At 42.5% G+C, this 15,816-nt stretch overlaps 1 protein-coding gene across 1 annotated transcript in view; it reads right to left on the bottom strand.

The window, feature by feature from the left end:
* hmmr (hyaluronan-mediated motility receptor (RHAMM)) overlaps positions 1-15,816 on the bottom strand; it is a 39,961-nt gene that overhangs the window by 11,418 nt on the left and 12,727 nt on the right. The window contains exons 7-15 of the mRNA XM_080201042.1: positions 14,288-14,399; positions 14,000-14,065; positions 11,711-11,784; positions 11,154-11,240; positions 9,263-9,363; positions 7,965-8,051; positions 6,322-6,500; positions 4,963-5,099; positions 1,322-1,536 (exon numbers count right to left, since the gene is read on the bottom strand). Coding sequence (XP_080057168.1) covers positions 1,322-1,536; positions 4,963-5,099; positions 6,322-6,500; positions 7,965-8,051; positions 9,263-9,363; positions 11,154-11,240; positions 11,711-11,784; positions 14,000-14,065; positions 14,288-14,399 — 1,058 coding nt within the window. The remainder of the gene's footprint in view (positions 1-1,321; positions 1,537-4,962; positions 5,100-6,321; positions 6,501-7,964; positions 8,052-9,262; positions 9,364-11,153; positions 11,241-11,710; positions 11,785-13,999; positions 14,066-14,287; positions 14,400-15,816) is intronic.

The raw sequence follows: 15,816 nt of genomic DNA, 5'->3' as shown, positions 1-15,816 counted from the left end.
CTGGTGGTATGGACATCTCTTTTCCAACATGCACTGTGTCATAAAAACTCAGGAATTGAATACTTTTGCACTGTCTAATCACAGGATTCTCAACTAAAATAAGAGAACAATGAGACAGGGCAACAGATGGGCGGAAGAAACAAAGATAAGTGTAGGAACAATTCAAGGTGTGAACAGATGGAGAGAACAGCTCCCTTTCATCCAGCTTGTGGGTGGCCCTGGGCTCTTAGAAACCTTTTCAACAGCTTCTGGTAACAAACTACAAACAAATTCTTAACTTCAGGGAACCAAGGAAAACCAAATATCATAAAGTCACATGATGAGATATTCTGACCATGTGAATTCTTATGGACAAGCATCCAGGGATGCCAACGCGAGTTGGCGAATCAACTCCATCAGTATGTCAGGAATGTGTGCGCTAATAGCTCCACTTAACTCTCCATCACTTAAAACATTATCAGTTGCAGCAGTACACTAGACACCCTGATTCAGTTGCTGTGTCTCGGGCACTCCAACTCTACAATGGCCTGAACTTGCACAGCCTGTCAATGGCTATCAGGACCTTGCCCCTCAGTGTAAAAAGCACCTCAAACAGAAAACGAGAAAGGAACATCTGGTGGACACTGCCAATCCCAGAATGTTTTGCTCATCGGTTTTCTTTTATGCTGCAACTATACCGGACGTTGGTGAGACTACGTGTGGAGTATTATGTTCAGTTCTGCCACCTCATGAGAAGGATATGGAAGCAATAGAGAGAGTGCAGAGGAGATTTACCAGGATGCTGCCTGGTTTGGAGGGTAGGTCTTATGAGGAAGGGTTGAGGGAGCTGGGGCTTTTCTCTTTGGAGTGGAGGATGAGAGGCGACTTAATAGAGGTTTGTAAGATGATAAGAAGGATTGATAGAGTGGATGTGCAGAAACTATTTTGTTGGGTGAATGTAGCTGTTACTAGGGGGCATAACTATAAGGTTCATGGTGGGAGATATAGGAAGGATGTCCGAGGTAGATTCTTTACTCAGAGTGGTTGGGGCGTGAAATAGACTGCCTGCTGTGATAGTGGAATTGGACACTTTAGGCACTTTCAAGCGGTTTTGGATAGGCACATGGAACACCCCATAGGGAAGGGATGGCTTGATCTTGGGATTGGACATAGCTCAGCACAACATTGAGGGCCGAAGGGCCTGTACTGCACTGTAATGTTCATGTTCTTACAATGAAACAACTAAGTGATGCAATCCTTTTCAGTGTTGCTAGTTTCTAGGTTTCATTGTGGACCTAACATTTCCTTTTAATCATTAGAATGAGATAACAAGTTCACTGACTCAGCCAGGTCTCCCTGTAGCATTGCCAGCTCTCTCGCTCTCAGCTGGTTCTCCTTCTCCAGCTGTTTGGCCAACTCCTCAGCCTCCACCTCTTTTAGCTGCAACTGTTCCAGCTCATCGAGAGCACCCTCCAGCTCCTCCTCCAACAGGAGCTTCTCCTTGGTCATTTCTTCTTGGAAGGTTTCAAGCTTCTGGCGTAAAGATTCAGACAGTTCCTGCAGAACAAAGCACAAAGATCAGATCAGTTTTTAAACACAAAGCAAATCAGAAATTACATAGTCATAATGAACTAATTGAAAACAGTTCCTCTGCTGTTCTGAGCAGTTACTCAATGCTGTACATATTGCCAAAATTTAGCAGCTTTAAACTGGGATTGGCCTGCCAGGTTTAAATGTCATACTCTGAAGCCCTGTGTAAGCGGAACTAATTTGGTGTCAGGGCAGTCATTCTTACCTCTTTTTGGAGTTCAGCTCTTTTGCCCATGCTAGGACCAAGACAAAGAAATCAGGAGCTGTGCAGCTCTGGCAAACACAAACTTTTGAAATGTTGCTATTGTAATGCAGGAAATTAGCTGCCAGTCATTTTGCACATGAAATCTCAAAACAGCAATGGTATTTAGTGACCAAATGAACAGTGTTTATTGGGCAGGACACTGGGGAGAAAATCCCCTGCTCGCTGAGAACCACAAAAGCGAGCCGCAGTTCAACATTTAAGGCGGCAAGTATCTCAGAGGAAAAGGAGGCAGTTCAGCACTCCCTCAATACTACATAGAAACGTCTGTCTCAATTATGGGCTCAATTTGCTGGACCTGGGCTTTAAATCACGATCTTGCAACTCAGCAGTAAGTTCTACACCCAACGGAGGCACATCTGAGAATTCAGAATTAACAATATGCCACATTCACTCCTGTGCATGAAGTTAAACAACAGTTACAGACCACAGAATTTCCCGTGCACATTCACATTATGATAGATCATACAAAGTAAGACTAGATTAATAACCAAAAATCAAGGCAGTGGTAAATTTTACACATTGAAAAGAAAATCACATTTATGATATTCAAAGTGAAAAATCTACAGCCAGACCCAAACAGTAACACAAACATATCTCCTGAACCATAAAACAAGGTAGTCATTCAGCTACCCAACTACTGGGAAACAGCTGGCTATTAGGGTGGCACACTGGTTAGCACTGCTGCCTCACAACGCCTCCCAACTTGGGTCACTGTCCGAGTGAAGTTTGCATGTTCTCCCCGTGTCTGCGTGGGTTTCCTCCAGATGCTCCGGTTTTCTCCCACAGTCTGAAAGACATTCTGGCTATGTGCATTGACCCAAACAGGCACCGGAGTGCGGTGACTAATTTCACAGTAACTTCATTGCAGCGTTAATGTAAGCCTTACTTGTGACTAATAAATCAACTTTATTTATTATTCAGCTGTCCTTTTAGACCTTACATGGTACAGGTGCACACAGTGCTGCGAGGAAGGGAGTTCCAGATTTTTGATCCATTGAGGGGATGACAATATAGCTCCAAGTCAGAGTGGTGTGGGGCTTGGAAGGGAACTTGCAGGTGGTGGTGATCCCATGTGCCTGCTGCCCTTTTTTCTTTATACTTAGTTATGAGAAGTACTCAGTCAAGTGGTATAAAGGATGCCCATTAAACTGTGTACATCCTCCAAGAGGATGGCCAATTGTACACATCACCTTTTATCAGTTTGGGATCTACATCTCTCCTCAGCAATGAAATGGGAGTCAACATCATGTTTTGACTAAAATTCAACTCTCCCAAGTGGCACCAACCTTCCTTCACTCTGCACAAAGCAATAGTGGGACAAATAAAACTAAAAAAGATTAAGAGAAAAAAGTAATTACGCATGCAGAGATTCAGTATGAATCATTACAAGGTACGTTAGGGTCACGTGATGCAAGTGCAGGAGCAGCTGTGTTTTCACAAGTTCTGCCATGACTTAATCTTAGTGTAGAAGAGGTCCTTCAGCCCAGCGAGGCTGCACTGACATTAGAAACATCTGAATTCCCATCCAACCCCATCTGCTAGCTCTTGAACCATAGCCCTGAATGTTATGATGTGCCAAGTGCTCATCTAGATACTTTTTAAAGGATGTGAGGCAACCTGCCTCTACCACTCTCCCAGGCAGCACATTCCAGGCCTTCACCACCCTCTGGGTCAAAAGGTTTTTCCTCACATCCTCTCTAAACCTCCTGCCCTCACCTTGAACCCATGCCCCCTTGTGACTGACCTTTCAATTAAGAACAGCTGCTCCTTATCAACACTGTCCATGTTCCTTATCTCGTACACCTCGATCAGATCGCCCCTCAGTCTTCTCTGCTCCAACAAAAACAACCCAAGCATACACAACTTCTCTTCATAACTTAAACCTTCCCAGGCAGCATCCCGGTGAATCTCCTCTGCATCCCCTCCAGTACAATCATATCCTTTCTATAATATGGTGACCAGAACTGCATACATTACTCCAGCTGTGGCCTCACCAAAGTTCCATACAACTTCAACATGACTTCCCTACTTTTGTAATCAATACCTCGATTGATAAAGGTAAGTGTCCCATGTGTCCTTTTCACCACCCCACTAACATGCCCTTCCGCTTTCAGAAATTTGGGCAAACATGCCAAGGTCCCTTTGTTTCACAGAACTTGCTGGTGTCCTACTGTTCACTGAGTACTTTGTCAAATTACTCCTTCCAAAGTATATAACCTCACACTTTTCAGGGTTAAATTCCATCTGCCACTTATCTGCCCATTCCATCCTATAGCCCAAGACACTCCGCCTCACTGTTAACCACCCAGCCAATCTCCGTGCCATCCGCAAACTTAATAATCCTACCCTCCCACAGTCAATGTCATTTATATAAATGAATAATAGGGGACACAGCACAGATCCTCGTGGTATGCCACTGCACACTGGCGTCTAGTCACTAAAGCAGCCTTCTGTCATCACACTCTCCCATACAATTAAGCCAATTTTGAATCCACTTTACCAAACTATCTTGTATCCCATCTGAATTTACCTTCTTTACGAGTCTCCCACGTGGGACCATGCTACTCATCTTTAAGTCTATTTTTTAAAAACCTTTACACAATTCTTTAATCCTGATGTGTATAATGTGTGCAATATTGCTGGAAGGGAGCGAGACCTGTTCTGTTGCCAGCTTTGACATGATGTAAGAATCCTTGGCTTATTGCATCCTATACATGAGCGCGCACACTACCATGCCATGTACCGATGGTAGTATCTTGATGTCCCCCTTTTTGTGAGGCATTCTTTCATTGCTTGGAAGTCTTGGGATGCCGAATTAAGTCCCAATTGGTTATACTGTGTAGCTGTCTTGGTTACCCTATGGAGGAGGCCATACACCATAGTGCCGTGTGTTTATAGCTCTATCCTGAGATTCCTGACTCTTTCATTATCCATACAAAAAGAGGCACCGACTACAACGATTGAATCATTTGTATGAGTATTGTTGGTTTTTTCTGTACATGTAGAATAATGATCACACTAAATTGCACTAGATTTTGGGGCTTTGTTGCATCTTGTGGTAAAATGAAAAACACTCAAGAACATTTATTAAAGTTCCTGCAACCAGTCTCATTTTCCATGACGCTTACCTCCTCTTGTTTGACAGAGGAAAGTTCATCTTGCTTCTGCTGCAAATCTTGCTCCACTTGACTCAGTTTTTCCTTCATTTCAGACAATTCTCTGGTGAGACTTTGCTCCTTCCTGTTACATTCTGCCACTACATCTTCTATAGAAGAAAAGTTAATTGTGGTAAAATTGCAACGTGGTTACATTTATGTAATAATCACACTGCGTCCTTGTGTTGGCGAACAGGTTGAGCTCCCTGCAGTGAAGTGAAGCTCACACTGTATCCAGCATTACTACCGAACACAAATGGATGTTTCAGTTATTTAGACTAACCTGCAATTAAGTGCAAATTTGAAAAAACACCCCCTCTTCTTAAAGTACCAACTCCCAGTGGGGTACAGTTTAAGACTTCAAGTGCAAGCCCAGAATAAACTGTTTGCCAGTTGAAATGATGAGCAAAGCAGCTTTCAACTATTTCCAGCTTAGTGCAGATACAGTGGGCAGTGCATCACGCTAATAAGTTTGGGCTTAACCCAATCCAAGAGCTCACAATTAAACCTCAGGTGTTGACAAAAGTCACTAAGACACCACTATATCGTCACTGTCTGTGTGGATTTTGCACATTCTCCCCTGCCTGTGTGGGTTTTCTCTGGGTTTGTTCCCACAATCCGAAATAAGTGCGGAAGGCAGAGCGGTGGCACAGCAGTTAGCACTACTGCCTCACAGCGCCAGGGACGCAGTTTCAATTCTGGCCTCGGGTCATTGTCTGTGTGGGTTTCCTTCGAGTGCTTCAGTCCGCCGCCTCCCACCCCCCCTGACCTCCCCCCAGTCCAAAGATGTATGGGTTAGGTGGCCCTTAGTGTTCGGGGGACTAGTGTAAATGCATAGGGTTATGGAAATAGGGCATGGTTGAGATTATGGTTGGTGCAAACTCAATGAGCCAAATGGCCTCCTCCTGCACTTCTGTAGGGATTCTATAAACTAAATAAGCAGAGCCACAACCCTATTCCTGTACAATATACCAACTCCTGTGACTGGTTACACTGAAGTGCATTGTGGCTTAATATCCATTACATTCTCAATAAAATATTCCAAAAGGCAGATAAAATTTATTTTCAGTGCAATTATAAATCAGTCACTAAGTTCAATTTCCAGCAATGATCGCCTAGATGTCAAATTTTTACTTGTAACCAGTGTCAGACTTTAAAAATGGACAAGTTGCAACAGTAATTTTAAACAGCAACACATTTGACACAATGACAATGCGACTGATTCAGAGTTTATGGCATTTTCAGAGAAAGAAGAGAGCATAGATGGTTATGAAGACAGATAACCTCCAATACATGTCAGGCATTAGTCATTCTTTAATAATACTACAGTACCTTTCTCCTGTGCAAGCTGCTGGTATTTTTCATTGGCTTCTTTTATTTGTTTGCAATGAATCTCCTCATTCTGCTTCAGACAGTTTTTGAGATCAAGTATTTCCTTTTCCTTCTGAACAAGCTGTTCCTCTGACTGATTGACCACCTCCTTTGATCGTTCAAGCTGCGCCTTTATCTGACTGAAGTAAATGTCAGCTTTTTAAAAAAGCATCTGTACTCAATTCTAAATTTATAAAAGTCTATTTCCATTCTATCAAATTGCTAAATGCACATTATCAGTAGGTTGATAATATACCGCCCCAACAATTGGCTTCGGGTCGGAGTCTCTGGTTTTGGGGCTAGCAAAGCCGAAGTTTCTGAATTTACTTTAAACTGAATCTCAGTTGATGGAAATTGCTTAATTGTGAATTAAGTAACCAAACATTGCAGGCATAAGATATAGCTGCCTTTTTGTTTTAGATATTTTGTTTTGCCACACTGATGAGCAATTCAATGGGTGAATGTCTTTAAAGGTGTAAGGATAGAAATTCCAGTCTGTGCACCAAAGTGGATAAACCAACAACATGGCTAGCATTCAGATTATGGACCCTAGCCGTAGTGGTGGCAGGAGCATCACTCATTTTTGCTTTCTACTTAAAAAGAGGGAAACCAGGAGAGAGTTGAAGAGTGTGAGAATGGGAGAAAAAACAAGGATAAAGAGAGTTCCGTTTGGGCTCCACTCAAGTCACCATCCAATGGCATCTTTGGAAGTACAGATGCTGGTGCTACCTCAGGACTGTGAAAATCATATCAGAAAGTGACTGGCATCTATGGAACTGACCACCAGCGTACAATCATGAAGAAAAAACAGAAATAAATCTGTGAACACTGGAAAATTAATCTTACATCCAGTTTTGGTTTCCTTACTTGAGAAAGGATATACTGGCACTGGAGGAAGTGCAGAGGAGATTCACCAAGTTGATTCCGGAGTTGAGAGGGTTGGCTTATGAGGAGAAACTGAGTAGTCTGGGGCTATACTCATTGGAATTCAGAAGATCTTATAGAAACATATAAGATTATGAAGGGAATGGATAAGATAGAAGCAGGGAAGTTGCTTCCACTGGTGTGTGAAAGTGAACTGGGGGTATGGCCTCAAAATAAAGGGGAGCAGATTTTAGGACTGAGTTGAGGAGGAACTTCTTCATACAAAGGGTTGTGATTCTGTGAAATTCCCTGCCCAGTGAAGCAGTTGAGGTTACGTCATTGAATGTTTCTCAGGCAAGGACAGATAAATTTTTGAACAGTAAAGAAATTAGGGTTATGGTGCGCAGGTGGGTAAGTGGAGCTGAGTCCATGAAAAGATCAGCCATGATCTTATTGAATGGCAGAGCAGGCTCGAGGGGCCAGATGGCTTACTCCTGCTCCTAGTTCTTAAATAAATGTGCAAGTTGTGGAAAATTTAAAATGACCGGACATCTAAAAAATCAGTTCTTTTTAAAGCTTGGCAGAGGTTCTTTGCTAAATTAACCAAGTACTGCCTCAAATTTGTGAAAATATATTTGTCAGCAATTTCAACACATGTTTTTCGGTGATGTGAAAGTTACAAATTCAGATTTGCAATGATAAACAAAGTAACTAACTATGCATCAGTAGCCTTAAAGTACCTGAGCTCTTCCAAAGAGAGGGTGAGTTCCATTTCAGTTTTAACTTTCTCTTTCTCCAGCTTAACTTTCTCCTGCTCCATTACAGCCCTGAGCAAAAAATAAGATGCAGCACTTTATGGGTCAAGCGAATGCAACAACGCACGCATGCTATAACACTTCAACAACTGTAATTACATTCATACATGAAACGATTTCCATTAAGAGTTGTGACATTCTAACATTTTTAAATAACACACCCACCCAACTCTTGCAGCAAGCATCAAGTCACTCACCTACTGACTATTATTAGCTTACATTTAGATAGTGCCTTTCAGGTTCTGAGGTCATAGCAAAGTAAGTGAATTATTTTAAACCATTGTCACTTATATCCACATCATACAAGTCATAGTTGTTGAGTTTGCTCCACATACCATCTGAAATTATATTGGGGCATCAATAAACGTCACTATTAAAATTCTCACATTAGGTGAGTTCAGCACTTCACTTTTTAGAAGGAAATATACTGTTTCCCCTCCTTTCGAGGCTGCTCTGCCCATGACTATTGTTAGCCAAGCAGTGAATACTGTTAGATTTAAAAATTTAATTCATGAGATGTGCTAGGCCAGCATTTATTGTCCTCAAAAAGATGGTGGTGAGCTGTGTTTTTGAACCAAGACTGAAATCGGCAGGGGTGGGTGTGGAGGGTGAAGGGAATGTTGTCTCTCGTTTGGGGGCGGGGGCGGGGAGGGAGAGAGTGGAGACAGGCGCACGTCTCCTGGAGGGTGCTGTCTGTCCTGTCTGGCATTCCCGAGGCGACAGAGAGAGAGAGAGAGAGAGAGAGAGAGTGAAACCCAGAAGGGGGAGGTGGGGGGCAAGAGAGAGAGAGAGAGAAACCCAGAATGGGGTGGCGGGGGGCAAGAGAGAGAGAGAAACCCAGAAGGGGAGGGGGGGGGGGGGGGGGGGGGGGGAGTGAAACCCAGAAGGTGGGAGGGGGCAGGGGAAGAGACAGAGAGAGAGAGAGAGAGAGAGACACAGAGTGTGAAACCCAGAAGGGAGAGAGACAGAGTGTGAAACTTTTTGTTGTGTAGGTATACCCACAGTTCCCAATTGGGAATCTTGATCAATTACTCATCCATTTTAAAGATTCTGGAGCAAACTGTACTACTAGTCCCTGCAGAAGGGGGAACTTTTTATGATGCTCAAAACTACACATTAAGCCATCAAGAAATCATGATTACTACAAAACTATTAAAACTGAATGCAATCAGATCACTGCTCATGAATGAGGCAGCTTAACGTGGGGTCTGCTCAGTACATACAATTGTGTCTGAAGCTTAGTAATCTGGTCAGTTGATTCTTTCAGCAGATTCTGCACAATTAGCAGGTTCTTTTCAGCCTCTTGGTGCTTGACTGTTGAGACCTGAAAGAAAAGGAATTTAACAATTTATGCCACATGCAAGAGGGAGGGTAAAGGTAGGACTTTCCAACCAGGACTCCTGCCTTCTGCAGAAATATTCCCGTTTAGTGATCAAACTGAAGCAGAGTGTTTGTGAAATACAGCACTAGTTTTCCAGTTTCGGAAACTCAAAGCACCTTCACGACTCCAGTCATCTAAAACTGACCACAGCATCATAAGTTGGCCAGTGAACCCATGAGGAAGATAGTGAAGGGAACGTAGACAAGCTGGTGGAATGGGTGGACACATGGCCAATGAAATTTATTGCAGAAATGTGTTCACCTCAACAGGTAGAATGAGGTTGGGCATCATAAATTAAAATAAAATTGTAGAGTGACTGAAGGAACAGAGACCTGAAGTATTTACAAATAAATTGTTGAAGACATCAAGGCAGGCCGAGAAAGTGGTTCAAAAGGCATACAAGTTTGATGCAGAGAGTATAGAAGCAAGGTGATGTGCCTTCATGATAAATAGTTTCAGCCTCAGCTGGAATAGTATCCAATTCTGGGCAACACATTTTAGCAAGCATGAAGACTTTTACAGATGGTACAGAAAAAAATTTTGGAATTAACTTGAAGAAGAACTTCAGTTACTAGGATAGATTGGCAAAATTTGGTTGTATGACATACAAAAGGTTAAGAGGAGTTGTGCCCAAAACCACGAGGGGTCTGAACAGATAGAGACAAACTGTTCCGATTAGTAGAAAGGTCAAATGCAGAACTCCTAGTAACTGGGAAAAGAACCAAAAGATAAAATTAAAAAGTAGCAAATGATTATGAGCTGGAATGCGCTGCCCAAAACACTGATGGAGGCAGATTCAATAATGGCTTTCAAAAAGGAAATAGAATAAGCACCTGAGGGAGAAAAAAAACTAATCGGGTGGTGGGGAGGGGGTGCGACAGGAAGAGAGGATGGAATAGAGTTGCTTACACAGAGAGCTGACAGAGGCTTGATGGCCCAGTGGCTGCTTTCAGTGTTGTAACCATTTTATGATTCTATATGAAAGATTGAAACAAAGACCGGCTGATAAATGAAGTTGCAGACATTATGCGTGGAAAACATCCTCCACCATAGAATTTTCAGAGTTATACCTTAAAATTTTCCAACCTAACAGTTCTTGAAAGCTTCTCAAAACAAACAATTAAGATAGTGAAGAACTGAAAGGACTATAATTTGATAAGAAGGGTTTTGTAACCAAGGATTCTTCACTTACTGAGCTGGCTGGCCACCCACCTGGGATCACAAGCTAGCAATGGACTAAATTAGATCTCCAACAGTGTGCAATTGTGTGAAGTGCACTAGAATGGCAAATGTTATGTCACCAGATTATCAGTTTCCTGTTAGTAGATGAAAGAATGCAGACCTTCTCTCTGCTCACTTAAAATAGCATTTTAACAATCAGGACAATGGAATTTTGATTTAATATTCCATTCAAAGGATGGGATCTGTGGTAATGCAATATTGCATTGGAGTACTGTGTGGTCAAGCCTTGAAATGGGCCTTAAATCTACAACCATACAAGTCCAGAGTTAGTGTGATCACATCAGAGAGATGTAGAGATCAATGTGTGGGTAAGTTCCAAGTGACCAGCTCAGTATTATATAGACTGCAGCAAGATCCTGCCTGGCTGTCAATGGAATTTGGAGTTTTAATAAGTGAAGCAACTACACAATGGCAGCTATGATGAACTCCCGTCACAAGTTACACACAGGACTGTTGAACAAAAAGAGCCACCCATAATTACCAAACCTTACCGTGCATTTTTCCTGCATGTCCGTGGACAGCTGCTCCAATTTGCTCTCATAGTCATTCACTTTGGAACTCAACTGCATATGGAGGTCCTATAATTTTAAGCAAGAAATATTATTCCATGTTTCAGCAATTGAAGATGATCCTGATTTAAGACACATCCAAGGGAGAGCAACAAGATATATGACACAATGGGTACCCTCAAAACAAACACAAACAAATATCTGAATCTCACAGTCCAGATGTGTCTTGGGTTCAATTCCTTGTCTGTGTTGAGCAAATAGTTTGCTACTGAATTCTTGGGCTAGGTGGCCAGGGGCTTGCACACCCAATTGCTACTCAGTGACCTCTGCCAGAGAAGACAAGATACGGACAGGACCAAGCAGGATTACAATGCCCACATAGTTAGATAATCTTCCAACACAAATCAAGTTGACATAAACAAGGGTCATTTACAGACATCATCAGTAATCTCAGACCATCTGTCAAAGCACTCAGGATGTGAGGAAGAGTAAAATCAAATACCAACAAAGTTTTCTCTTCCTTGTGAAAAAATAATTACCTGAATTTGTTCATTGGCATTATCCAAGTAACCTTGCAGTACTTTATTCTCTCCTCGCAACTCCTCTGTTAAAGCTGGTTAATAAAAAAACAAAAAGATCTCTAGTGGAAATGGGAAGAAATTACATCACAATGGTGGCATTCACCCATTTATAACCCAATTTCAGAATGGAGATCAACATTATGTCAATGAGAAAGCAGTGGTTTCAAAATCAAAAATGCACAATTTTACCAGTGTTCTCAGATGGAAACATTATCTTTTGGGAAGCAAGTAGATTGGAAGCAGTGAAGTACAGCAAACAACATGAACATACAAATTTTAACCCCGACAAAAACTTCAACAAGCCTGTATCCAGCTCTTTTTAAAAATAATAGGGTCATATATCATGCAAAATTGCTTCAAGCATTAAACACAACTGTAAAAGTTGTCAATTTGTTAGATGAATTTAAGCCAATGCTCAGGGTGGACCAGGTAAATCCAAATCCATTCCTTGCTCCAAAACCAAATACCAATTGAATCCAATTCATGCTCCTCACAAGAGAGGCCAGATCCAAGCTGATAAGACAAGGGATCGCACCCCATCTTGCTCTTGGTCTTAGCCAAAGAGGGCTTCTGTAGTATTCCAATTCCTGAAAAAATTATGACTTTATTCATCTTGCTGCTTTTAAACACTTTTTTCCTAGCTGTCTGTGGGACTAAGTGGCAATTGCACCTGGAGAACAAATTGCTATGCAAAATCAGCCCTTCCAAGTTCTCTTTAGGGCTTTGTACGTAACTTCAGGTACATCTGAAATAGATAATGTAACCTGGACTTGAGCCAAAGCCTAGAACAGTCTGGATAATCAGAAACATTTTTCCAGGGTGAAAGAATCAATTACTAGGGGGCACAGACTTAAGGTGCGAGGGACAAGGTTTAAAGGAGATATACGAGGCAGATTTTTTTTTTCCCCCACACAGAGGGCAGTGGATGTCTGGAACTCGCTGCCGGGGGAGGTAGCGGAAGCAGACACAATGGTGACTCTTAAGGGGCATTTTGACAAATACACAAAGAGGGATATAGTCCCCAGAAGGGTAGGGGGTTTTAGTTAAGTCGGGCAGCAAGGTCTGTGCAAGCTTGGAGGGTCGAAGGGCCTGTTTCTGTGCTGTAATTTTGTTAACTGCTTGGACCAAAAACATTAAAAAGGGTCTATGGGGCTAGAAAATACTGCATTTGTTGATTTATTAACATGTTAATTGCAACAGCAAAACATTTTCCAGAAATATTCCACTTGTCTGTATGTGTACATTTCATAGGACAAACACAAGAAACATAGGAAACAGGAGCAGGAGTAGGCCATCTAGCTCCTCGAGCCTGCCCCGCCATTCAATAAGATCATGGCTGATCTGAAGTGGCTCAGTTCCACTTTCCCGCTCTCTCCCCATAACCCTTGCCTACCAAAAACCTATCTACTCGTGTCTTAAATATATTTAGCGAGGTAGCCTCCACCACTTCAACGGGCAGAGAATTCCAGAGATTCACCACCCTTTGAGTGAAGAAGTTCCTCCTCAACTCCGTTCTAAACTGCCCCCCCTTATCTTGAGGCTGTGCACTCTAGTCCTGCTGTCCTTTCTGAGCGGGAAGAACCTCTCAACCTCTACCCTATCCATCCCCTTCATCATCTTGTACGTCTCAATAAGATCCCCCCTCATCCTTCTAAACTCCAATGAGTACAAGCCCAGTCTATTCAGCCTCTCTTCATAGTTCAACCCCCTCATCTCCGGTATCAGCCTAATGAACCTCCTCTGCACTCCCTCCAAGGCCAAAATATCCTTGCGCAAGTGTGGCGACCAAAACTGCACACAGTACTCCAGCTGTGGCCTCACCAGTGCCCTGTACAGTTGCAGCAAGACATCCCTACTTATATATTCAATCCCCCTCACTATGAAGACCAGCATCCCATTTGCCTTCCTGATCACCTGCTGCACCTGTAGGCTGGGTTTTTGTGACTCATGCAGAAGGACCCCCAGGTCCCTCTGCACCGTAGCATGCTGCAGCTTTTCGCCCTTTAAATAGTAGTCCCTCCTATTATTCCTGCCAAAGTGGATAACCTCACACTTGCCAACATTGTATTCCATCTGCCAGGTCCTCACCCACTCGCTTAGCCTATCTAGATCCCTCTGTAGACTTTCTACACCCTCTGCACAATTTGCTTTTCCACTTATCAAACTCTTCATTATGCTGCAATGCAGCTAACTTGCCAAAGTAAAAACTCTATAAATAGTGCACAAGGATGCTTGAGTGAGCATTACCATGAAATTTGTCCATTTCAATTTCCAGGTTCTCATTGTGGGCTTTAGTTTCCTGGTGCATTTCCTCTGTTGGAAGGAATGAACAGGCATCAGACAGACATGAGCAGCTGATAACAAACACAATGTTACAAAGTTGCCTTGGATATGGAAGAACAATCAGAGCCTCAAAATACACACATACATCAAGAGGCCATTACGTCCAACAAACCAAAGCGTTTTGCAATCTTAAAACAAACTACAAGATTAAGCAAACCGCTTAACTTAAACAGCTTAAGAATGGGAACTTACCCAGTGATCCATTTCTTTCTTGTAATGCTGCCACTGTAGCTTTGGAAGTTTCCAGGTCAGCTTCTAAAAGTTTCACTTGACCTTCCAAACTAATCTGAAGAAAGCTGATCTCCTGTAACACAGGATTTCAGCAGATATACTAAATTATATTCATAGGGAATGCAGAAGTATAGCCACCTGCAACGTCAAATATTTATATCAGCGGGGTACAGCATGCAAGAGTAATGGAGAGGTGCAATGTGTTATATCCAAAGTGAAAATAGCAATAAATCAGCCATTGTGTATCACCACTCCACATCTTAATCCATTTGTACCAAATTCATTATGTAAAATGCACATATTTTTACTCAGCTCAATGTCTACGTCAAGACATAACGTTAACACCACACAAGTACCAGGCAACGACTAACTCTATCACCCCATTACCATCACCGAATACCCCACTATCAACATCTGGGAGTTGCCATTGATCAGAAACTGAACTGGACTAGCTATATTAATACTGTGGTTACAAGAGCAGGTCAAAGGCTAGGAATCCTGCAGAGAGTAACTCACCTCCCGACTCCCCAAAGCCAGTCCATAATCTACAAGGCATAAGTTAGCAGTGTGCTAGAATGCTCTCCCCCTGCCTGGTTGAGTGCAGTCAAGAAGCTCGACAGTATCCAGGCCAAAGCAGCCCACTTGGCTGCCATCCCATCCACAAACATTAACACCTGGCACCGCCAATGCATGGTGACAACAGTGTGCAGCAAGAAGTGCAGAAACTGATCAAGATTCCTTAGGCAACATCTTTAAAACCCACGATTGCTACCATCTAGAAGCACTAGGACAGCAGATACACGGGAACTCCACCAGCCTGATATTCTTCGCCAAGTAACTCACCATCTGACTTGGAAATATATTGCTGTTTCTCACTGTCACTGGGTCAAAACCCTGGAACTTCCTGCTTAACAGTCCTCTGGGTGTACTTACACTACACAACACAAAACCTCCTTCTCAAGGGCAATTCGAGATAGCATACAAACAATGATCTAGCCAGTGAAGCCTACATCCCGAGTGAACGTTTTTTAAAAATCCAGGCTTGGGCTGATTAGCAGCAAGTAACATTGGGCCCACATATAGGAATCAGGAGCAGAAGTAGGCAAATTCAGCCCCTCAAGCTTACTCTGCCACTGGATCAGATCATGAAAGATCTCTTCTGGATCTCCAATCCACCTCCCCACCTGTTCCCCATATCCCTTAGGCAATGACCTGCTTCAAACAAAAAAAAAGACGGGTTTAAAATTTATTCCAAATTCCTATCCAATTTTCTGGTTTTAGCTACTGGAATTGCAGGATACTATTTTAAACCTACAATGAGAATCACGTAATAAGACAATGGCATGCTATTAATCCACGCAGCAAAACACGATATTACAGACAGCATGATTGAGCAAATTAGAACGTTAAAAACATCGAGAGAAGGATTGGGGAACTGACAGCAAATGTCAAATACCAGTGCCTGACGACTTTACATAGGACCCTGTAAG

Source organism: Carcharhinus amblyrhynchos, chromosome 13 (genome assembly GCF_965287045.1).
Source record: "Carcharhinus amblyrhynchos chromosome 13, sCarAmb.v2.hapA, whole genome shotgun sequence".
NCBI lineage: Eukaryota > Metazoa > Chordata > Chondrichthyes > Carcharhiniformes > Carcharhinidae > Carcharhinus > Carcharhinus amblyrhynchos.
This window is presented reverse-complemented; position numbering and strand designations above follow the sequence as displayed.